Genomic DNA, 22,323 nt, shown 5'->3' on the forward strand with positions numbered 1-22,323 from the left:
AGACCTAAAATTTCAGCCTGTTTGTGGGATGGAGTTTTGGCCTGCCTGGTGTCATCACCAGGTGGTCAATTAGTTAATAGACCAATAAGAAAGAGTTCCAAACAGGGTTGGAAATGAACACATGCTACCTGCCAAATGCGGGTAGATTTTTTTCATTGGCGAGTAAGAATGTCTATTTCACCAGCCATGTTGGCGGGTGGTCACACAAAGGATTTGGGATATATTTTTTTTAAAGGCCGCATGTAGAAGTTGTTCGAATTGACAAAAAAAGGCTACTAAAGTGTGACTTTGTCCTCGTGTTTCTTGGCCAGTTACATTGTTTTGTTCACAGGCTAGGTTAGATGCTGCAACTGTCTGATGCTAGGAAGGCGTCACAGTCAGAGATTTTTTCATCACAGACATGCAAGTGCCAAAGTTATCACGGTAAAGGCTTGTCCCTTAAAGGGGCAGTTGGACATTTTTGAATCACCTAATGATTGTGCTTGATTGAGCATGGATCAGTCCTAAAAACATTTATTCATGAACTTTTAGTAATTTCTTATAATTAAAACACTCAAATATGTAAATTGTTCTACTAGATTTGTTTGTGTTCTTTTACATTTCTAGTTACTGATGTAGTCCTTGTAAAAAAACTGTCCGCGTAGCCGTAGACCGTAGAGCCCTGAACAATAATAATGAATAAGCCATATCACTCAGCCTTTTGTGGCAGGGTTGGCACTCTGTTGATTCTTGATGTTCGGTTTTAGAGCTGTTTATCTGTTTTTACTATTGTATCTATACTGAACAAAAATATAGGTGTTGGTCCCATGTTGGATGACCTGAAATTAACGATCCCATAAATGTTCCATATGCACAAAAAGCTTATTTCTCTCAAATGTTACACACAAATTTGTTTACATCCCTGTTAGTGAGCATTTCTCATTTGCCAAGATAATCCATCCACCTGACAGGTGTGGCATATCAAGAGGCTGATTAAACACCATGATCATTACACAGGTGCACCTTGTGCTGGGAACAATAAAAGGCCACTCTAAAATGTGAAGTCTTGTCACACAACACAATGCCACAGACGTCTCCAGTTTTGAGGGAGCGTGCAATTGGCATGCTGACTGCAGGAAAGTCCACCAGAGAATTGAATGTTCATTTCTTCACTATAAGCAGCCTCCAATGTCATTTTAGAGAATTTGGTAGGATATCCAATTGGCCTCACAACCACAGACCACTTGTGATTACACCAGCCCAGCACCTCCACATCGGGCTTCTTCACCTGTGGGATCATCTGAACCAGCCACCCGGACAGCTAATGAAACTGTGGGTTTGCACAACCGAATAATTTCTGCACAAATGGTCAGAAACCGTCTCAGGGAGCTCATCTGTGTGCTCGTCGTCCTCACAAGGGCCTTGACCAGACTGCAGTTCGGCATCATAACCGATTTCAGTGGGCAAATGCTCACCTTGTTGTGTGACAAGAGACTGGCACGCTGGAGAAGTGTGCTCTTCATGGATGAATCCCAGTTTCAACCGGGCCGATGGCAGACGTGTGGGTTATGGCTTCGTGTGGGCGAAAGGTTTGCTGATGTCAATGTTGTGAACAGAGCTCCCCATGGTGGCAGTGGGGGTATGGTATGGGCAGGCATAAGCTACAGACTATGAACACATTTTATCAATGGCAATTTGAATGCACAGAGATACTGTGACGAACTCCTGAGGCCCATTGTCGTGCCATTCATCCACCACCATCACCTCATGTTTTAGCATGATAATGCACGACCCCATGACGCAAGAATCTGTACACAATTCCTTGAAACTGAAAATGTCCCAGTTCTTCCATGGCCTGCATACTCACCAGACGTCACCCATTGAGCATGTTTGGGATGCTCTGGATTGACATTGTACGACAGCGTATTCCAGTTCCCAACAATATTCAGCAATTTCGCACAGCCATTTAAGAGGTGTGGGACAACATTCCATAGGCTACAATCAACAGCCTGATCAACTCTATGCGTAGGAGATGTGTTGCGCTGCATGAGGAAAATAATGGTCACACCAGATACTGACTGGTTTTCTGATCCATTGAACTACCTTTTTTTAAAGGTATCTGTGACCAACAGATGCATATCTGTATTCCCAGTCATGTGAAATCCATAGATTAGGGCCTAATGAATTTATTTAAATTGACTGATTTCCTTATATTTACATTTACATTTACATTTAAGTCATTTAGCAGACGCTCTTATCCAGAGCGACTTACAAATTGGTGCATTCACCTTATGATATCCAGTGGAACAACCACTTTACAATAGTGCATCTAACTCTTTTAAGGAGGGGGGGGGGGTTAGAAGGATTACTTTATCCTATCCTAGGTATTCCTTAAAGAGGTGGGGTTTCAGGTGTCTCCGGAAGGTGGTGATTGACTCCGCTGACCTGGTGTCGGAGTTACAGAGTGAACTGTAACTCTGTACAATCTTTGAAATTGTTGCATTTTATATTTTTGTTCAGTGTAAATTATTTATTTGAACATATATTGGTTTGAAGACGCAGGTCACACAAATTCAATTAAGCAATATACCCCATTAATTCTTACTAGTAATACATAATTTTGGGGGGGAAAAACAGAAATCATGCTCGTCTGTTTATATGTATATTTTTTGGTGTAATTATGGCAACAACAAAAAAATTGAGCTGGTAAAAAATCTGAAGGCTGGTAGATTTTTTTATTTACCTGCCACGGTAGCTAGTGGGAAAAAAAGTTGATTTCCCACCCTGGTTCCAAACCTCTGTGCCAATAATAGCTAGTTTTCAGTTTTCCTCATTCAGACCACTCTGACAGTCCTAGCAAAATTCTTGCTTGAGAAATTGATCTTTGCTAAGAAGCTATTTTTGTTTGTTTTCAATTAAAATGGTCAAAAACAATCACAGTAAGTTACTTAATTGTTACCCACAAATAATTAGATATTGAGATAAAAATGGCTGCATTGGACGTTTAAATAAAAAGTGACACTTTTATATTAAAACACGGCTAGATTTTTGAATGTCAGTAAAACCAAAGACACTGATTTGATACGATTAAGTGGTTGAATTTGAGAGGGTAAAATGTCCAAATCAGAACAATGCTCCATTTTGTGAAGTGCGATTACATAAATGCACTCCATCTCCTAAGGCGATGGTTCTTCAGTATGTTCCCAAATCCTAAGTTTGTCTAATACTGTGAGGGTGTGACCCTGATGTGAACACCAACTGGTTCCACAACATGATTTGATTGGTGCTTGAGATAGCACTCTGAGGATTGTACTAATAGATATACATTGTCTATGATTACACTGACCATTAGTGATCAAAAGATTAAGCGTGAAGTAGTGCAAGGGATTGATGGTTATATCTATATAACCATATATCTAATGGTGATGATGACGACTGGAAACCACAACAATTCAATTAAAACATACCTTTAAGAGACATTGGTGTCTTTTCGTGCTGTTTTCACCTCAGCCGTACGTCACACGGTCACAGTCCCTTTGTCTGGTTTGAGACCGGACATAGATTATGTTGCTGTGTACTCAGAATGACCTTGTCCCCCTAAACCCTAAGTTAGGATAAAACTAACAGAGATGGTTGTTGTGTGTGCCGCAGGCCGGGGGGACATCCAGCCCCAGCTGGACAATGCCATGCAGGACATCAGTGATAAGTACCTGCTTCTGGAGGAGACAGAGAAGCAGGCGGTCAGGAAGGCCCTGGTGGAGGAGAGGAGCCGCTTCTGCACCTTAGTCTCCATGCTGAGGCCTGTCGTGGTGAGTCCCCACCAACAGTCTGTGTAGTCAAACACACATCATTTGTTAGGGGGTTCTGGGCTGAAGAAAGCATGTAGAAATGAAGTAGGACCCCGCATACACAATTGCTCCAACACATTATAACCAATCATGTTGTTCCAACAAATGAGTTCCAACCAACAGCGTCTTTTGTTATGAACGTTAATATACAGTGCACTCTGTGCGTCCAAACAACCATCTCATCCTTTTAAAGTGAACTATTTTGCTATTTTTAATGAAGGTGTATGTGACTCAAATGTTGCATTTGTTAGTAAATGTTTATTCTGGAAGTATACACAATCTGCGGTAGTCCACGCTGGTCAGTTTACTTTAGTTTTTGCTTCTCCTATGCACCTGTGAACGTGATTAATGTAATCTATTCTAAGTTTTTCTATTGCCATTGAATCTTGCTCTCCAAAGAGATTTGGAAAATCCCAGTAGAGAGGGATGACCTGCTTCAATTCACAGTCTAAAAGTAGAAGTTTTGAGTTAATGGAGAACAAGATCTAATTTGAAATGTATACCACATTCATAAGCTAGCACAATCCTACACCAGGGCTCTCCAACCCTGTTCCTGGAGAGCTACCATCCTGTAGGTTTTCACTCCAACCCTAATCTTGCACACCTGATTCTAATAATTAGCTGGTTGATAAGCTGAACCAGGTTAGTTACAACTGGGGTTGGAGCGAAAACATACAGGAAGGTAAGCTCTCCGGGAACAGGGTTGGACATCCCTGCCTCACACCAACCCGCCATTCTTGTTCATCAGGAAGAGGAGATGTCCATGTTGGGGGAGATCACTCACCTGCAGACCCTCACTGACGACCTGAAGGCTCTGACCATGGACCCCCACAAGCTGCCCCCTGCCAGCGAGCAGGTCAGTGATTTGGTCCGCACTCTCAGGACAGGGCTTAAATAGTCCTCTTTTTGCATGTTACACTCATGTCCTGGATAAACGGTTAGTGTCTCTGTTACTGATTCACATGATTGGAGGTACAATGGTAAAGAAACCCATTTCCCTCTAGAAATAGGGCTGCCAATAGCTTTTTTACAAGATTCTTTGTTCATAACTTCCCTTGTTCTGATGTTCTTCCTCCAAGGTCATTCTGGACCTGAAGGGATCTGAGAGCAGCTGGTCCTACCAGACCCCTCCTTCCTCCCCCAGCACCACAGCATCCAGGAAGTCCAGCATGTGCAGGTTAGTGAGCATGCCCACAAATCACCACTACTACACCACTACACCCAAACCTCTCAGCTGGTTGAGAACATAGTATGGACTGGGAGTGACGCATCAGCCTAGCATTCAGTCCTCCTACTCCATCTTGTGGATTGGAGGTGGTAATGTAGCTTTGACATTCTTGCCATAATCTGAATGTTTACAAATGTGAGGCCGCAGAACGCCTCCGTAATGAATGAGTTAACTGTCTCAATAATTTCTGTGAAGTGTGAGGCGTTAGGGCCAAAGAAACCATCATATTTGTGTTCCAGGCGAGCTTGTTAGCAACCTCTGCTTGTGGCTGGCGCTGTAACTTGTTCAAACTGTAACTGTTTGCAATTACCTAGTAACAGTCTTTTAAAAACCTTAACATGTAAATATTGTTTTGAATCAATATTTATTTATCTATTTACGTAGTTTAACCAGGCATTTCAGTTGAGAACCAGTTACCAATATCCGTAATAACCAAAAGACTGTGTTCTCTCATTGTTTCTCCCAGTAGTCTGAACAGCGTCAACAGCAGCGACTCTCGCTCCAGCGGCTCTCACTGCCACTCCCCCACCTCCCACTACCGCTACCGGAGCTCGGCCCTCCCTCAGCAAGGCCCCGCCCGCCTTTCTAGTGTCTCTTCCCACGACTCCGGCTTCATCTCCCAGGATGCCTACCAGTCCAAGTCGCCCTCGCCCATGCCCCCTGACACCCACCCACAGGTACTACGGAGAGACGAGAACAGGAACTTGTGGTGTTACGACTGCTTTATCAACACCCCTCAAACAGACATATTAGAGAAACCCTAAACCCCTAAGAAGCAGTAACATACTATATGAACTAAAACATATGCACACAGTAACGGTGGCATTGTATTCCACCCGACACTTCACTCTCCCCACCTGGGCTCTGTTGCTGGTGAGAGACAATCCTCCCAGGTTGCTAGGTAACGGAGCTCATTAGAGACAGCAGAGGTGGTGTCACTGTGAGAAACGGTGCAGATAGATCTCGATGAGTGTGTGTGTTTAGTGTGTGTTTAGTCACTGCACGTAGATCATGTAGATTACGTACTGTATACCTGTATGACAACTACAGTGTTGCTTAGATACAAGATAAGGCTTGTGTGGTCTCAGTGGTGGCTGGAAGTATATGCCTGCTTTGTTGCTGCTCAACTCAAACAATGCCCTCGTAGCTCTAATTACCACTGAAATGGCTGTGCTATGTGGAAGGCTTTTAGTGGCTGAACAGCTCCGCTGTTTTCTGAGGTGTGTACATAAGCGCTCAATCCGACCCCCCCCCCCCCCCCCCCCCACCTTAGACTCAGCACCTGCTGTATGACTCTACTATTATTAATACAGTCCATTGCAATCTCTGCATCTGCATACTGTTAGCTGTTTAGTGTGTGACAAGTCATGCTGATTTGCATAACTTTCATGCTTCGCCGTAGTGCTTCTAGTTTTTGTACGATAAGTTTCATATGTTTTCCTTGTTATCGATGTTGCGAACCCAGAATGTTTTTCTTCTGTTCTTTTTCTCTGTACTTATGTCTGTGCGTCTTGTCTTTTTTACGTGTCTCTTTGTGGCTGCTCTGTTTTGAACTGCTTCTTTATGTGAATCTGTCTGTCTGTCTGTGTGTGTGTGTGTGTGTGTGTGTGTGTGTGTGTGTGTGTGTGTGTACCTGTGAATCTTTTCATGTATATTTGTGTGTGTGTGTGTGTGCGCCTTTCTGTCCTGCTGCACGGCTTTGCTGCAGATCTCTGGCTCTTCATCCTCGGCCGTCTCTGAGACTTGCCAGCCTGTCAGTGAGGGCAGCTCCTCCTCGTCCTCCTCTTCCTCACCTGCCTCCTCTAAGGAGACCTGCTCCAGCACTAGGGTGGAACAGGTGAACACACGTTTAGACACTAGGTGCACTTTTGCTGGTTGATCAAACCTCCCTCATTCCTGTCACATAGACAACAGCGTCATGTTCAGCAGGCCTCAAATACAGGAGCATTCTTATTGGACGAGTAGTAGCCTACCTTCTCCGTTTCTCTTTTGTTTCAAAATGTACCTGCTGAACATGACACAGGTGTCTGCTACCAGGATTTGATGTTATTAGATTCCATCTGATTTCAGTCGTGTGCATTATTTTGACCTTCCTTTTTCATCACCAGCAGCTGCCATTTTGACTTATGATTTCTCATTGTTGTGTCACTTTGTCCTCCACTCACATTCAGCTGTCAAACGGGTATGATCATCATCATCACGGGCCCTCCGCAGCCCCATATCTGTCTGGCGGGGGCATGCAGGAGGTCTACCCCGACCTCCCTCCATCCTCCCCCTCCACCCCCCTCGCCTCGCCCTCCTACTCTCCCACCTCCCCCGAGTGGGCATGGTCGAGACCAGGTTCCGCCCTCCCGGTGGACAGCCCCCCCTATTGCACCCTGGGACCGGGCATGATCCCCTCCTCCAAGGTCCTCACCTGGAAGGTGCGTCCGTTCTGTTATCGACCGCCTCCTCCTCTTCCTCCTTCCTTATTCTCCTCCTTCTCTTCCAGTCTCCTCTGTGGATGATCAGACACTGATACAATCACTTCTCACAATCACATCTCACAATCACAGGGAGATTGCAAACACTCTCCGGTTACATTATGCAAGTCTTTATATGTGAAATCATACAGCATAAATGTCATTCATAAAGGCATGAATGCTATAAAAGCCCAATCAGTTTCAGTCCTTTTTCTTCCGTTTCTTGCGTAATGAACACAACAGAGCTATCAGAGCTACACAACAGAGCAGAGCTATTTTTGGCGGGCGTTGCTCAAGCGCTTTGTCTCTCTGTGTTTTGTAGGACTGGGCCAAGCCGGGGCCCTACGACCAGCCCATGGTGAACACCTTGAGGAGGACCAAGGAGAAGAGGGAGACTCCAGATCCCAGCAGCCCCCAGGCCACCACACCAGGGGATGAGCCCCAGAGAGCCAAGGGCACCAATGCAGTTATACAACGGGTGGGTCTAATCCTGAATGCTGATTGGTTAAAACCACATTCCAGCCGGTATCTATTCCACAAGTTACCACCGGCTAAATCTATGAAGTTAAAATGCCTATTTACTCTGTTCCATCAGCTCAGCCAATCAATTTAAACATTTGATCTCCACTATAAAAAGCATCTAGGCATTATCTCACATTTCTTTTAGACTAACATTTAGTTTTCAAAGCGGAGATTTGTATAATCTCTCCGACATTTAAAAAAAACATTGTTTAAATATTCAAATTCGATCTCCAGCTGTCCCATAGTAATAAACGTGTAGGGGTCGGGACGAGACAGGCAGGCAGCGTTTCTCAGCAGGTGAAATCATGAATCAGCTACACCCATAATTACAGAAACACGTGGATGCTAATACCTATATCCTTAATGTAGAGGTGTACAGTATATGAATGTGTTTTATGACCATGTGAATGCCATGTGTGTATTTTATTGTACGACAGACCTGTCAAATGTTTACTGTATACTATAAGGAAAACTAAATCAAGCACAGCTCAAGTTTTTAAAAGTATTTGACATAGTATTTAACCCAGGTCTGTTGTGTGGCTGTTAAATGCGGTTGTCTGGATGGTGTGAAATATGTGTTTTAATATGTATTTTGCTGTATGCTTGAGATAACATGGACTTCATAAAATGTGGACTTAGGTCAACATTTTTTTACTTAAGTCCATATTAAAGGTTTACTCCCCCACTTTTCAATCTCATTTTCATTATCTCATCACAATACCATTGTCTACATACTGTATGTGAAAATGGCGCATTTCTAAATTTTGTAGAATAAAATATACCCGATGACATCACCAAAATGTTACAACATTTTATTAACAGTGATTTTCAAACACTATGAGATTCACGGTGACGTGGGGAGCCAGAAAATATCCTCCCTCGTTAAAAACTTGTAATCCTACTCTGTGATGTCACAGATGAGCATTTTTTAGGACCTTTCGTCTTATCTTCTTAACCACAGATCATAGACCGTGCCGTTTTCAGATATGTAGACACTGGTATGGTGCTGGAGTTAATGAATGAGGTTGAAAAGTGGCAGGAAATGTCCTTAAAGTCAACTTATCCCAAGTCTGAATAGGGCCCATATTGCATAGGTATGTATAAGCTATACGTCTTAATATGTGTGTGTCGGCAGGAGGAGGCGGAGGCCCATGAGGAGCTGGCCCTGGCTCTGGCCCGCGGGTTGCAGCTGGATATCCAGCGCTCCAGCAGGGACTCCCTGCAGTGCTCCAGTGGCTACAGCACCCAGAACACCACACCCTGCTGCTCTGAGGACACCATCCCCTCACAAGGTACTGTAGTGTGTATGTGTGTCTCCCGCTGCATGTTAGGGGTAATCGCCGTCAGTCCTTAATATGTACAGTAGAAGGTCAATGTATGGATATTTGATAGGGATCCACTCACTTTGAATTATAGTGAACAATAGTAGGTGTTAGTCGTGTTTTGACTAAGGATCTGAACCTCTGTCTAATGGCATGTTCTTATTAACATCCATACGGATGAAAAATGTGTATTTGAAGTGTACTGTATGTGTAGGTGACAATGATCCTCATCCACATATTATCTCTTCCTGCCAGTGTCCGACTACGACTACTTCTCCGTGGGTGGTGACCAGGAGTCAGACCAGCCCGACTTCGACAAGTCCTCCACCATCCCCCGCAACAGTGACATCAGCCAGTCCTACCGCCGCATGTTCCATGCCAAGCGGCCGGCCTCCACAGCGGGCATCCCCACCACAGCCCCCTCCCCCGCCAGCATTGTCACCCCCGGGGTGGCCACCATCCGCCGCACGCCCTCCTCCAAGCCCAACCTGCGCCGGCCCTCCGGAGGCCTGGGTCTGGGCCCCATCCCTGTCAAGCCCCCCATGATCCCCGTCAAGACGCCCACTGTGCCCGAGCACCCCGGGGTGTTCTTCAGAGGAGAGAGTGAGGGAGGGGGACCACTGAGCCCACGGAGCCCACTCTCTTCAGCGGCTGACAACGGGTTGGTGTCTCCCAAGGCAACTTGGGACACTCAGGCCCCCTCCGATTCTCCCACTTCCCCACCTCAGTCTGGTAGTAGGCTGTCAGAGTGGGACCGCGAGGCCCTGCCGGAGGTTCAGGAGGAGGAGCCCGGGTGCGGCGAGGGGGAAGATGTGCTCTTGGCCATAAGGCGAGGGGTCAAGCTGAAGAAGACGGCATCCAACGACCGGTCGGCGCCGCGAATAGTGTGAGGCTTAGTGTGCAAGGTCCACTGCCCCTCAATGTAGCAGATTGAATCACATACAGTATCTGTGTCTTCACACATAGGTTTAAGAAAAGGGTGGGAGTCTAGATGCGTGAAAATACACGGGAAAGTTGGGGAGGAGGGAAACGGAGCGACAACTGCTTTGACTATTTTCAAATGACGGAAAATATATAATCTTTTATTTGTATGTACATATTTATATTTTGATGCGTTTGTATGTTTCGTGTTCAATGCTCCTCTTCGTACTTTCTTGTTTTAGCCGTCCATTGTCATGAAAGGTGCCAAAAGACTTAGAGCTGAATTAACTTAAATTACTTTATTTTACTGAATATGATTAATATTTTCTGTGAAACCACAGCAACAAAAACAAGATTGGAGGGAGAAAGATATAGAAGGTAAGACTGTATGGAGAAGAGGGGTACATAGGGAAATAACCACAATGGAAAGCAACATTTTACTTTCCTGTAAGAGCAAGTGTTTTATCCATTTTCTTTTGCCATTGAAAAATAAATCAAATTGCATGTTCTACCCCAATTAATTGCACCCTAATAAACTAGACCGCCAAAGATTCAGAGCGAGAATAAATACAACCCACTGTCAATAGGAAGCTTCTTGGTCAGCAAAGAAGGACGCAAAGACTTGCCACACTAACAATCGAATGAGTGGTTGTCAACGTGTGTCACATAATTTGTCAATAGTAATATGTTGCAAAGGTTTCTACCTTGAATGCATCTCTGGTGTCAGTGCAAGCACTCATTAACTGGTGGCTATAGAATAGGTGACTTTACTTTCCTGTTTTTGAAATGGTATACAGAGGATTCATACGCAAATATAACTGGAAAACGTAACAAGTGCTTGTACTGCTGTGAAAATACTAGTAGACTCTGTGAAAGCTAGTGGTGATCACTGGTAACTAGAAGTCATTCGAAACGTGAAAACAAACTAATAGTATTAGAATATGTCCCCAAAAAATATTCAAAAGTGAAAGGTAACATAGTGGAGTTTGTGAGCTTGTGTTCAGCACCGTGAACTGAAGACAGAATTCACTATTGCGACTACCTAAAGTATTTCACAAGATGACATGGCCTAATATGTGTAGACATTCTAAACATTGTCATATCTTCCACTATAATTTTTCATGAACGCCATACCTTTGTTTGTGGTGTTGTAGACCAGCTTCACTGTCAAACACACAACCCGTTTAAATGAGATCGAGTAATGCATGTTTTTTTTGTTATTTTTTACTCAAATGTGTTAAAGCTCATTTTTATACTGAACCTATTTATCCCAATACATTTCCCCCATTTGAGAGCAGTTTGACTTTCTGCATAGTGACTGCAGCCTGATTATTTTTCCATTCAAGACAGGGGAAACTAAAGTGTGGCCGATGCAACGACATGCATATGAAGCTGAAAATCCTGTATGGCTCACAACTCAATTATTCTATACAAATGGTCTGATATTGTCCATGTAAAACTTAGCTGTAATATACTGTAGTATTTTTCGAAAGTACAGCCATTGGTGTAAAGATACGTTGCTAAATCTTATGTATGCTAAATGGTTAGAAGTAATCAAAGTTAGTTTTTGGTCAGACTCACACCTTGCAAATACGAGGTTTTGTCCCAATAGTCTGCAACGGTTTCCTTCTCTCATTTCCTTTTCTTCATGGTCAGATTCAAGAGAACTTAGCCTACATATGTGACAGGTAAAAGTAATATGATGTAAACAGTGTTAATCTTGAAGTTCACGGACATGAGGGAAAAGAGGCGAGGAAATTAAGGAGCATTGGGACGCAGATTGTGGTCTAGATTGACACACACTAGTACTTTAGCCTTGTGAGTCTGTTGCTGATGACCTAGAGACATGTTTGGACAGAGTTGACCTCTTTCTGTACCTCTGACGTTGTCTAAGATAATTATTGTTCAGTTCCGGAATTCTGTCTCCTATTTTCTATGTAACAGTTGTTTCAGCTAAAAATAAAGATGTAGCAGAATGTGCGTCTGTTGAAAAAGAAGTGTTCTAGAAGTGTTTCTTTGATTTTCTGCTTTCTACATTTCATATCAAGTCTCATCTTTGTTGTAGTATGATTTCCTAACTATAAGTGGAGATCATAAAATTGGTATCACTTGCTCAAGATACTCAACACTACAATGCCAATACTGCATATCAAGAGACACATGAATCATTTCCATATTTATTTAAACAGATGTCCTTGTACAGGAAAAGAAGTACATCTACAGTACATTTGAAAGTCACCCGCTTTTACTACTAAATAATTACTGTCAATTCAGGCAGGGTGGAATATCTTCTGACAACATACTGCAACTTCTTCCAAAACGACTCCATTATATAATTATCTTTACAGATGGATAGTAATTCACCAGGAGGTGAATCTGCATACTGTTGTGTGGTAGTAGGTACCGTGGTGAGCTGCCATGTGCCACTATGGAGTTATCACCAGGTAGTGTCATCCGGGGGCTGTTAGACGGGGCGCTCCCTGGGGCGGGTGACGTACTGCCACCACAGAGGGGGAAGGTCGCCGTCCTTGCGGGCCGGGGGGAGGGCCTCGGTCTTGGGCCCAATGGCAGGGGTCTCTTCCTGCAGCTGATGAACCTGAAACGAGAGATGACACCACCTTAGACTCAGAACAGTCCAAATTTCAACAATTGATGTAGATTGATAAGGTCTGAAGTGAGTATGATTCATTGGGTTATTTAATTCATATGAACGTTTGTTAATCTGTCATATTTCTAATCCAACAGGAGGGAAGTAATTTAAGAACTTCAAAGAAAGTGTGACTTGAACGAACATTGCATAAATCAAACGTTTCCAGACTTCCAACTCAGACCCTTTTTGGAGGATTTAGGTTGGGGAGTGTACTTGTCGGCAAATATAAAGATATAAAATAAAAGTACCTTTCGTAAACTAACACTTGCCCTTGGCTTCCCCCCCCTACTAGCAGTGACTTTTCTGATAGCTAGGTGGGACGACCACATATCACAGTCATAGTAAGTCAATTTTTCTTCTAAAGTAGCTATCTTAAGATGAATGTACTAAGTCGCAATGGATAAGAGATTGTGCTAAACTACTAAATGTAAAAACAGACCCACTGGTGAACATCAAACCATGCATTCTTTAACTTTGATGCTTTGTTTAGCACAGAGAATGGACAGAATTCTTCACTTCATGGAAAAGGGACTGTAGCCTAACTCAACTCACCTCTCCTGCCCAGCTCTGTTCTCGCAGCTTCTTCCACTGCTCCCTCTTGGCAAAGTAGTCAGGATACATGGCCTTCTCTGACGGATGCCAGTGATCTAGACACCATTCGGGGACCTGTAAAAACAGAATACAAGAAATATGAAAACTGCTTCTCCAATAGAATTCCCAGATCAAGCTTGGAGATGTCATGGCGACTTTGGCTAGCTAAACTCATGCACAGAAAAACGTCATCGGTTCTAACGGTCTCTCGTGCCGAACTGCGCATGTGCAGGCCGTAATGCAGTCCTTCGATATGAAGTAGTTTTTTGAAAATGAAAATGTGTCAGCTATAATAACCTGTTCAGCAGCAGCTACTTAAGATATTGGGTTGTGCCTTTAGATTGAGAAAATGAAAAACTAAGAATTCCGTGTAAACTTGCAAGTTAACACGACCCCTAAGTTTATCTAAACAAGTGGCTGAATTAATAAGGTCACAAGGCATCAGTGTTCGGATCGGCCGTGTTTGAGAAGTCAATGCCCTTTGGATGAGTTATCTGTACAGCTGCCACTGCGTGGTTTCCTTGCGTTTTTTGTCCTGTCCGTTCTCGGCCTGTCTACTCCTGCCACCTCTTTTCTAAGCAGAGCAGGCAGGACCGTTGCTCTAGCGACTCCAGACTCCGCACAGGCACAGCGTGTACACATTAGATTTTTTATTTTTCCTTTATTTATACAGGTTTTTTCTCATTGAGATAATATCTCTTTTCCAAGAGAGACCTGGTCCAATAGCAGCAGGGGGAACAACGTTTCAGACAAAACTTACATACACTAACACAACATTAAACAAAACTATAAACACACATACAGTACAACAATTACATTAAAAACAAAACATCTTGACTAAAAACAGCTGGCCTAAAAACAATTACACTCTTCTATGATATATACATCGATCAAGTGTTTAAACTCCACCATCACATTTTAAAATGTTCACAAACTATTTCTACCATGACCTGTTCTAATTTTTGGTACTGTACTGTTAGAAGCAAATCAGAATGGGACCGTAATTGATATTTATTTACTGACCTGACTAAAAAAGAACAGAGATAAAATGGCATTTTACCCAATATGGCCTTATAAATCAGTGTATAAGCCTACGCAAGGTCAATGACGACCAGCCAACAGCGCTGTAGAGATCACAATGATGTGTTAGACGTTTCTGATTTGTAATGAATCTGATGGCTGCATGATACACTGAATCAAGTGCTCTCAGGGTAGTAGCTGAGGCCTGCAAATATATAACATCACTAAAATCTAAAACCGACAGTAATGTACATCGTACCAGCTCCTTCCTGGCCTCAAAAGAAAAACAAGCCTTATGCCGGTAATAAAATCCATGCTGCTTCAGAGCCTGTACTGTTCTTCTTAGACAAAACTTTGTTCATTTGCACAATGTCTCTCGTTCACATTCGCTTGTAAATGTCCAAACTCGACAAAAATGACATTCAGTAGCTCCTATTTACAGTACCAGTCAAACGTTTGGACACACCTACTCATTCCAGGGGTTTTCTTTATTTTTACTATTTCCTACATTGTAGTGAAGACATCAAAACTATGAAATAACACAGCCAAAAAGTGTTAAAATTGAAATATAAAATATTTGAGATTCTTCAAAGTAGCCACCTTGACAGCTTTGCACACTATTGGCATTCTCTCAACCAGCTTCATGTGGTAGTCACCTGGAATGCATTTCAATTAACAGGTGTGCCTTGTTAAGTTAATTTGTGGAATTTTCTTTCTTTCTTAATGCGTTTGAGCCAATCAGTTGTGTTGTGACTAGGTACACAGAAAATAGCCCTATTTGGTGAAAGACCAAGTCCATATTCTGGCAAGAACAGCTCCAATAAGCAATGAGAAATGATAGTCCATCAACACTTTAAGACACGAAGGTCTGTCAATCCGGAACATTTCAAAAACTTTGAAAGTTTCTTCAAGTGCAGTCGCTAAAACCTCTCTTCTTGGGCCCAGAAACACAAGCAATGGACATTAGACCAGTGGAAATCTGTCCTTTGGTCTGATGAGTCCAAATTTTAGATTTTTGGTTCCAACTGCTGTGTCTTTGTGAGACGCAGAGTAGGTGAACGGATGATCTCCGCATGTGTGGTTCCCACCGTGAAGCACGGAGGAGGAAGTGTGATGGTGCTTTGCTGGTGACACTGTCTGTGATTTATTTAGAATTAAAGGCACACTTAACCAGCATGGCTAACATAGCATTCTACAGCGATACGCCATCCCATCTGGTTTGCGCTTAGTGGGACTATAATTTGTTTTTCAACAGGACAATGACCCAACACACCTCCAGGCTGTGTAACGGCTATTTGACCAAGAAGGAGAGAGATGAGTGGTGCATCAGATGACCTGGCCTTCACAATCACCCAATCTCAAACCAATTGAGATGGTTTGAGATGAGTTGGACCGCAGAGTGAAGGAAAAGCAGCCAACAAGTGCTCAGCATATGTGGGAACTCCTTCAAGACTGTTGGAAAAGCATTCCAAGTGAAGCTGGTTGAGAGAATGCCAAGTGTGCAAATCTGTCATCAACGCAAAGGGTGGCTACTTTGAAGAATCTCAAATATATTTTGTTTTGTTTAACACTTTTACAGTTACTACATGATTCCATATCTGTTATTTCATAGTTGTGATGTCTTCACTATTATTCTACAATGTAGAAAATAGTACAAATAAAGAAAAACCCTTGAATGAGTAGCTGTGTCCAAACTTTTGACTGGTACTGTATATATGTATAACTAAATGAGCTGGATTGCCTGTCTTTGTAATTTGTTTATTTTCATTTGCGCTCGTTATCATATTCAGCTAGCAGCCTCCATGGAGATTTGCTATTACTTGTGCTAATTTTGTTTGCATTGTTGGTAATAGACGCCCAATCAATGGGCTTTTATGCATCTTTTTGGTGCCCCCTTGTGTACTTAACTAGTAATACTGTAAATCCCAGGATAAAAGATGGACCCTAATCCGTAACACACAATGCACATCCTGATGTTGGACAATCTTCTAATTTAGTTACCTTGTACATTTCATATCTTTCATAGGAAGTTCCTCCTGGAGAGTCAGGGAATAGGTATGGCTGGGGGTGTTGGTTAGACCAGAATTCCTCCTCTCCTGCCTTCAGCATCATAGTGGCTTTGACCATGTCCTTCTCATCCTTGGCCTCGTCGAAGCGTGCCCTCATCATGCACGCGTAGAAGCGGTATTTATCCCTGTAATCCAAATTAGTACTGTTAGGTGGTGCCGCGGTTGATGTCAACAACAACAGGCTACACTGACTGTGCGTGTATGGTCGACAGCTAGCTAAACACATTAGCTATCATAGTACAGAGGCAAGCACCAACTTGAATCGAGCAGATAGCTAGCTAATTTATAGTTTATCCACCAGCTAGCTACTATAGCATGTCAGAGAGCGTATCGTTACATTAGCACCGCGCAGGGGTAAACAGAGGGTGACCTAGCCAGCTAGCTAGTTGGTCCCATGCAGTCGATAAGACCATTGCACATTATTCAATACGACTCCATAACGAGAACTACTTTGCTTACCTAAAAATACACCATGATTCAAGGTGCCTCAAGGATTTTTTGTACAGCCTCAAGACTTTTTGTTGGTGAGTAAGGTACGCAGTTGCCATTTTTTCTGTCCCCTGTCACCTTCGGCGGCGATGAGGATTGTGGGACATTAGATGTCTGCGATTTGGCATTACAGTTTACACCTACGTGATGCGTAATATACATTTTTACTATTTTAGCAATATTGATAATAGCAAAGAATATCTGATAATGATCTATAGTGGCTGTAATAATACACAATACATACTATTTCCTTTCGTTATCATTTTTCGTCACCTTAGCCAAAGGTAAATATTAGATATGCGCATCTATTTGGTTATACATGGTAATTGTGTATGAGGTTGTAGAATTATGGGAAATGCTCAAAATTGCATGTGGAGTTTCTTTCAGCAGCCTGGCAAGGATGGCACACTTAAAATTTATAGGTAAGACGTTACCAGGGATCGGATTGAGCAGTGCTGCCAGATACTACAAGCAACTATACGTTGTCTAAATTAGAGAAATGGGTGTTGCTGAATGTACAGTACTACTGCTAGCTATTTTAGCTTACAGAACCCACCACAACTGCAGAACGACAGCTAGTCTAGCCAGTTTTCTAAACTATGCCCCTTGAAGGAACAATACGTTATTACATTACATTAGCTGTACATGGAAGCTTGTACAGAATCATCTATAGAATCAGAGATGGTCTATTGTTACTGTGCCACTTTACAATAGCCTAACTTTATACACGGTTCAAAATTGCTGATGAGCCTATTTGTGGTAAAGCTGAACGTGATGTAAGGTTGTCTTGTGTATATTATGTATTATGTAAGTACTAAGCTGCTTAGTACTTACTATAGACATGGATGCCTATAAAGCAGGGGATATATATGATTTCTGAGTTATGATTATGTATGCCATTCTCCTCCACAGATATCGGTATTAACCTAACAGACCCTATGTTTCGAGGAGTTTACAGAGGAAATCAAAAACACCAAGGTACGTGTGAGTTGAACATGCATTGCGGCTACATAACACTGCCAAATGAAACATCTGATCTGATATGTGCAATATGTATGTATCTACGTTACATTTACTAGGCTGTACTTCATTGTTGCCTAGTTATATACTCATAAATTGGTCAACTTTTTTTATTTACATTTTTTTTTGCAGGTGACTTTGATCAGATAATTGACCGTGCTGTCAAAGTTGGAGTCCAAAAGGTAAGATTTGTGTCAATGTTTAATTTCATGTCAATATCATAAATATAATATTGTGTGAATAGCCTATATCAGGGCTATCCAACCCTTTTCCTGGAGAGCTATTGTCCTGTTGGTTTTCACTCTAACCCTAATCTACGGCACCAGATCCTAATAATTAGCTGGTTGATACACTGACTTAGGTTAGTTACAACTGGGGTTGGAGTGAAAACCTACAGGAGGGTAGCTTTCCAGGAACCTGGTTGGAGAGCCCTGGGTCATGTTCCTTAATGCTTACAGTTCATGATCACGGGGGGAAATCTTGAAGACAGCAAGGAGGCCCTCAAATTAGCAGAGTCCAGAGGTAATGATGATGTATCAAAATGACTAGGATAAAAATTATTATTCACTCGTGTTTAATACATTTTGTCAGCGCTATCAGAGTTATAACAGTTTCATTATGGTCATACAATTTCTGTCTATGCACAGAGGAATTTTACAGTACGGTTGGATGTCATCCAACACGCTGCAGTGAGTTTGAACAGAGTGGACCAGATCAGTACTTCACATCACTGAGGGAGTTGGCAACATCAAACAAGGGCAAGGTGGTGGCCATTGGAGAATGTGGATTAGGTAGGTTGGCAGCCATATATATTGTCATCATCTCCAACTCTTAACAGTCCCTGTTATACATGTATGTTTTAGTGTTGTTAACAGTTTCAACATACTGGTACATGTACAATAAATGGGTCAAGTTATTTAGCCCACTATATGCCTCTGCTCTCAACACCACAGATTTTGACAGGTTGGAATTCTGTCCAAAAGAAACTCAAATTAAGTGAGTTACCTTTTTTCTTTTAGAATAATGTTTATAGACTGCACCAATACAAATAATGTACTGCACTTAACAAAAGGAAAAATGTAAAAGTTAAGATTATAAGTGCATCAAACCACTTTTTCCCTGTGACAGGTATTTTGAGAAGCAGTTCGACTTGGCTGAGGAAACCAAACTGCCAATGTTCCTTCACTGCAGAAACTCGCATAAGGATTTCCTTGGTATGTTTGTTGTCTCACACATGTACAACATCTGCCTCTTGATGCCATGACAATGGCTAATGTTTTATATTGCCATTGTTTTTCTTGGCAGACATCATGAAGAGAAACAGAGACAGATGTGTCGGAGGTGTGGTAAGGAAATGTCTCAATCAGATGTTATTTTGTAGTTGAGAACCATTCATGTAATGAATACATTATTTCTCCTTGACCCCTAGAAAAGTTATAAATCAGAGTGTCATTAATTAAATGCTTTTCAAATCTACCAGGTCCATTCTTTTGATGGAACTAAAGAAGATGCTGCTGCCCTTACTGACCTGGATCTATATATTGGCATAAACGGCTGGTGAGATCATTTTGAGGTTGAGAAGTTATTATGCAGAATAGTGACCTGTGTAAATATTGTCTATTTCAATCCAAATCTTTGTTTTTGTTCTCTCACCATTTCAGTTCTTTGAAAACAGGAGCAAATATTGAAGCGATGAAGTCCATTCCCAGTGAAAGACTGATGATTGAGACAGGTTTGTGACTCTGCTGAGAGAAAGTGCTTATATTAATCTGTCTCCGTTTGCTTCAGAACATTGGGAGAATGCTAGTTTGAGTGAATGCTCTCCTCTCATTTCTAGATGCTCCATGGTGTGGGGTGAAGAACACTCATGCGGGGGCCAAGCACATCAAAACTACATTTCCCACCAAGAAGAAATGGGAGGCAGGACACTGCTTGAAGGACAGGAACGAGCCTTGCCATATCATGTATGTCAGTTGGTTCCTAGGTTGAAAGGGATTGTACAAAATCTGGGGGTCTCGTTAGCATATAGTATGTTACAGTGATGACCCAACTTGGACTTGTTCATTCATTCATGCTAATCTGAGCATTACCAGCTGAATTGATTAGCCCTGTGATCTCATTGTGTTGTTGTTCAGGATGATATCTGACTTTTTGTAATGTCAATCACTTTTTATCCTTTGTTCCAGACAAGTGCTTGAAATCATGGCTGCTGCAAGGAATGAGGATCCTGTGGAGATGGCAAACATCATTTACAACACCACTATGAAAGTGTTCTTTACTGGAGGCTGATTACTTTTCCTAAAATACATTTTCCCTGACATAATTTGAAAATGCCTTTTGGCCTTAAGGAAGAGCATTTCATGCTACTCTTCAAGAGTAGTTTATGTTTACACCATCTGCCAACAGGCTCCAACTGCTCATGTTAGCACTTGCTGGTGTCAATCAGGGAAGTCCTCAGAAATGCCTTATCACCAACTTTGCATGGAGAATTTAGTTAGCATGGCCTTAAAATGCCTATTTGCTCTGTTCCATCTGACTGTGCAATCCACTGTCTCATCAGCCCAGGGAGGGACGTTATAAACTTGATCTCCACTATAAAAATAATCTAGACATTATCTCACATCTATTTTAGACTAACATTTTGTTTTCAACATCTGAAAATTTGTATAAACCTTGCTGTCTGTCTCTGACATTTGCAAAATTGTTTCAATATTCACATTTGATCTCCCAAATGTCCCATAGTAATGAACATGTCGGGACGAGAGAGGCAGGGAGCGTTTCTCAGCCAGTCGAAATCATAAATCAGCTGACATTATTTTTATGGATATATATGTACAAAGAAATGTAAATAGGAAAAAAGGTAAAACAAAGTTTTAGACTAGTTTGCTAGTCTTTTCAGCTTCAGTTTGAAGTTATTGTGTTAGCTGTGTTGTTGGCTAGCTCCTCTGAACAACAGTGTCCTATTGCCATACTGGCTGGCAATGTTCTTATCCCATGCTTGCTAGCTAGCCAACTACGGCTAACTTACGGTCATGTCAAACGGTGCAGACAGAATAACAACAGTAGCTGCATTTGTTTAAACTGTTTTGTTGCAACATTTATTTGGATACATCCATAACATTGAGCTAATGAGGCACGGTTTCGCCTGGCATAGTAAATGTGCTCTCTCGTTAGGACACTGTTGTTCAGAACAACTGGGTCGCGTCCATAGATACAGAACAAAAAGACTGAACGACTGGGTAGGGTCTCTGGCAACCGAATCAATAGAACGAACGACCAGCCGGCTTGGGTAGCAACCCTAGATTTGTATCAGGACTATCTTGTGGAAGTGTGAAATAGTATGAATTAATTAATCAAAATAACGTTTTTAATAAAAATGTAAATCGTTATTTTAATGTGTTGTATAAAAGGGGTAATGCCCTCGAACCCGGCCCGAACAACACCCATGCTAATATGTCCTCCAAACACCGGATTCGAGGGCATTATCACTTAAGTATAAGTATTTTAACCTTTATTTAACTAGGCAAGTCAGTTAGAACAAATTCTTATTTACAATGACGGCCTACTTGGGAACTGGGTTAACTGCCTTGTTCAGGGGCGGAACCACATATTTTTACTTTGTCAGCTCAGGGATTCTAAAGGTTACTGGGCCAACGCTCTAACCACTAGGTTACCTGCCGCCCCTTGTGTTTCCCATGTACCTATTTGTATTGATGTATTATTGTAATAAAATTAAAAGTATCCTATTTCCGACTAGCACGTGAACGCGGCAGAAAGCGCCATATGGCCACAAATAGAAGAATACGCCAGATATTTCGCCAGATGTCTAAATGTGAAGCATCCGGTTGGCGTTTCCACTCACTACCAAATATGGTGATGAGAGGAAGAGGCCCTGTGGCCGGTAGCGGGGAAGATGGAGCGAGATGGATTTTGGCCGACATTCTGCTCATTTTCTCATCAATAAAACATTTGATCTACATACAGTATAATGTTTCCAAAACTAAAATATGTAACAAAAAGAGTGGACTGCGTTTTGTAGACTTCACCCTTTGCCAAAGTTTACTATGAGTTATTACACATGCGCACTTCACAGATTAGACAAATATGCAAATCAATGCTACAACGCGCCAATAGCATCTCAGTAGCTGGTGCTTGAGCGTCCATCATCTCCTTGCTTGTTCTATCCACTATGATAAAATTAC

At 42.2% G+C, this 22,323-nt stretch overlaps 3 protein-coding genes across 8 annotated transcripts in view; 2 read left to right on the plus strand and 1 right to left on the minus strand.

The window, feature by feature from the left end:
• LOC139554697 (protein MTSS 1-like) overlaps nucleotides 1-12,279 on the plus strand; it is a 47,239-nt gene extending 34,960 nt beyond the window's left edge. For 2 of the 6 annotated variants that reach the window (XM_071367735.1, XM_071367737.1), the window contains 9 exons: nucleotides 3,631-3,788; nucleotides 4,576-4,683; nucleotides 4,907-5,004; nucleotides 5,522-5,732; nucleotides 6,764-6,892; nucleotides 7,227-7,478; nucleotides 7,840-7,995; nucleotides 9,175-9,331; nucleotides 9,617-12,279. In XM_071367735.1, the coding sequence (XP_071223836.1) occupies nucleotides 3,631-3,788; nucleotides 4,576-4,683; nucleotides 4,907-5,004; nucleotides 5,522-5,732; nucleotides 6,764-6,892; nucleotides 7,227-7,478; nucleotides 7,840-7,995; nucleotides 9,175-9,331; nucleotides 9,617-10,251 (1,904 nt within the window). In that variant the 3' untranslated portion in view covers nucleotides 10,252-12,279. The remainder of the gene's footprint in view (nucleotides 1-3,630; nucleotides 3,789-4,575; nucleotides 4,684-4,906; nucleotides 5,005-5,521; nucleotides 5,733-6,763; nucleotides 6,893-7,226; nucleotides 7,479-7,839; nucleotides 7,996-9,174; nucleotides 9,332-9,616) is intronic. The other 4 variants (XM_071367740.1, XM_071367741.1, XM_071367739.1 and 1 more) reach the window with 3 other exon arrangements.
• Nucleotides 12,280-12,445: 166 nt separating this feature from the next.
• On the minus strand, nucleotides 12,446-17,268 carry ndufb9 (NADH:ubiquinone oxidoreductase subunit B9). The gene is made up of 4 exons (XM_071367745.1): nucleotides 17,072-17,268; nucleotides 16,545-16,737; nucleotides 13,485-13,598; nucleotides 12,446-12,878 (listed from the first exon to the last, which is right to left on the minus strand). Exons 1-4 carry the CDS (start codon nucleotides 17,158-17,160, stop codon nucleotides 12,747-12,749), a joined length of 528 nt encoding a protein of 175 aa, XP_071223846.1. The 5' UTR covers nucleotides 17,161-17,268; the 3' UTR covers nucleotides 12,446-12,746.
• A 131-nt stretch (nucleotides 17,269-17,399) lies between these two features.
• On the plus strand, nucleotides 17,400-21,867 carry tatdn1 (TatD DNase domain containing 1). Its single transcript, XM_071367744.1, has 12 exons — nucleotides 17,400-17,523; nucleotides 18,014-18,079; nucleotides 18,254-18,303; nucleotides 18,580-18,643; nucleotides 18,769-18,912; nucleotides 19,075-19,117; nucleotides 19,250-19,335; nucleotides 19,427-19,467; nucleotides 19,602-19,678; nucleotides 19,783-19,853; nucleotides 19,959-20,085; nucleotides 20,308-21,867. Exons 1-12 carry the CDS (start codon nucleotides 17,421-17,423, stop codon nucleotides 20,408-20,410), a joined length of 975 nt encoding a protein of 324 aa, XP_071223845.1. The 5' UTR covers nucleotides 17,400-17,420; the 3' UTR covers nucleotides 20,411-21,867.
• The last annotated feature ends 456 nt before the right edge of the window (nucleotides 21,868-22,323 follow it).

The sequence above is a fragment of the Salvelinus alpinus genome, chromosome 26 (assembly GCF_045679555.1).
Source record: "Salvelinus alpinus chromosome 26, SLU_Salpinus.1, whole genome shotgun sequence".
NCBI lineage: Eukaryota > Metazoa > Chordata > Actinopteri > Salmoniformes > Salmonidae > Salvelinus > Salvelinus alpinus.

Coding starts and splice junctions, on each gene's coding strand:
- ndufb9 (XM_071367745.1), bottom strand. CDS start 17,160: ATGGCAACTGCGTACCTTACTCACCAACAAAAAGTCTTGAGGCTGTAC. Junction 16,738..17,071: donor GAATCATGGTGTATTTTTAG/GTAAGCAAAGTA, acceptor TTTGGATTACAG/GGATAAATACCGCTTCTACG. Junction 12,879..13,484: donor AACAGAGCTGGGCAGGAGAG/GTGAGTTGAGTT, acceptor CTCTCGTTTCAG/GTTCATCAGCTGCAGGAAGA.
- tatdn1 (XM_071367744.1), top strand. CDS start 17,421: ATGGTAATTGTGTATGAGGTTGTAGAATTATGGGAAATGCTCAAAATT. Junction 18,304..18,579: donor TCAAAGTTGGAGTCCAAAAG/GTAAGATTTGTG, acceptor TAATGCTTACAG/TTCATGATCACGGGGGGAAA. Junction 19,336..19,426: donor CTCGCATAAGGATTTCCTTG/GTATGTTTGTTG, acceptor TTTTCTTGGCAG/ACATCATGAAGAGAAACAGA.